Here is a 1,056-nt window from a genome sequence, read left to right on the forward strand (position 1 = left end):
AAAGGAAGGACTGGGGATTATTTAGCAATACCAAAAACAATAGAGACACAACAACGAAAAAAATCCCGGGGAAGAGACGTTTTCACTCAAAAACCCCTGGCATAAAACCTCAGAGTTGCCTGGTTTGCATGATCCTATAAATTCAGATGCCCACACTTTTCATTCTATGACCCGCATGTCTTCGAACCCTCACCCTCAAGCAGATCAAAACTATACACGGACTCTTAAGAAATCCCATTCTTTGCCATCAGGTATCATGTTTTGAATGTTGCTACATCCTGAGAAGTTGTATGTGTGCCTGGCACTTCTGAGTTTTAGGAGGCAGCTTAAATAATGAAACGCTAGAATCTATTCTACAAGAATTTCATTAGTATTCTGTATGGATGTATTTTGTTTTTTAAGTTACATTAATATATTTTATGAATTTTTCAGTTTGCTAAGATCTTAAAAAAAATGATTGGTAGGAAGAAAAACTAACAACCTCATTAATTAGCTATGTAGGTTCACTCAAGGATTATCCCACTGGCTAAAACAACCGTATTCCAATACAAAGTAACAATGCCTAGGAATGACTGTTGAAATAATATATTTATCTTGCTTTATTTGCCTTTAAGATTTTTTCCAGAATGTGTCATATAAGGTTTTGAAATAACAGTTCTTAAGTAAATGTCAATTAAAACAAATGATGATGCTGGGACTCTGGCCCAAGTATATTCCAAGTCACTGCTGGCTGCCTTCATAGCCTTGGTTTAAATGTTTTTTTATCATTTTATAGCTAGGTCTACACAGAATTCTGACAATCAGACCATTTTGAATTAATTTCTTTGTTTCATTTTTTTCCTCATTGTCTCCGCTGTGCTTTTTTTATTAGTTGGGGGTTGATACATGTACCATATCATACCATATTTCAATCACATCAAGTAGAATTGTACTATTGCTACCACAGTCAGTTTCCAATCATCGTTTTTCTGCATGGACTCTTGATATCGTCTCCCCTTTACACCACCACCACCACCACCACCACGTTATCCCCTCCCCCAAACCTTTACTCTACTT

The 1,056-nt window shown here is 36.2% G+C and overlaps 1 protein-coding gene across 1 annotated transcript in view; it reads left to right on the top strand.

Moving 5' to 3' along the window:
* CCDC125 (coiled-coil domain containing 125) overlaps positions 1-839 on the top strand; it is a 28,583-nt gene extending 27,744 nt beyond the window's left edge. Inside the window, exon 9 of the mRNA XM_045285230.1 lies at positions 44-839. Within this exon, the coding sequence (XP_045141165.1) occupies positions 44-265 (222 nt within the window). The 3' untranslated portion in view covers positions 266-839. The remainder of the gene's footprint in view (positions 1-43) is intronic.
* The last annotated feature ends 217 nt before the right edge of the window (positions 840-1,056 follow it).

This window comes from Echinops telfairi, unplaced genomic scaffold (assembly GCF_000313985.2).
Source record: "Echinops telfairi isolate 266 unplaced genomic scaffold, ASM31398v2 ScPeMD7_7469;HRSCAF=8507_1, whole genome shotgun sequence".
NCBI lineage: Eukaryota > Metazoa > Chordata > Mammalia > Afrosoricida > Tenrecidae > Echinops > Echinops telfairi.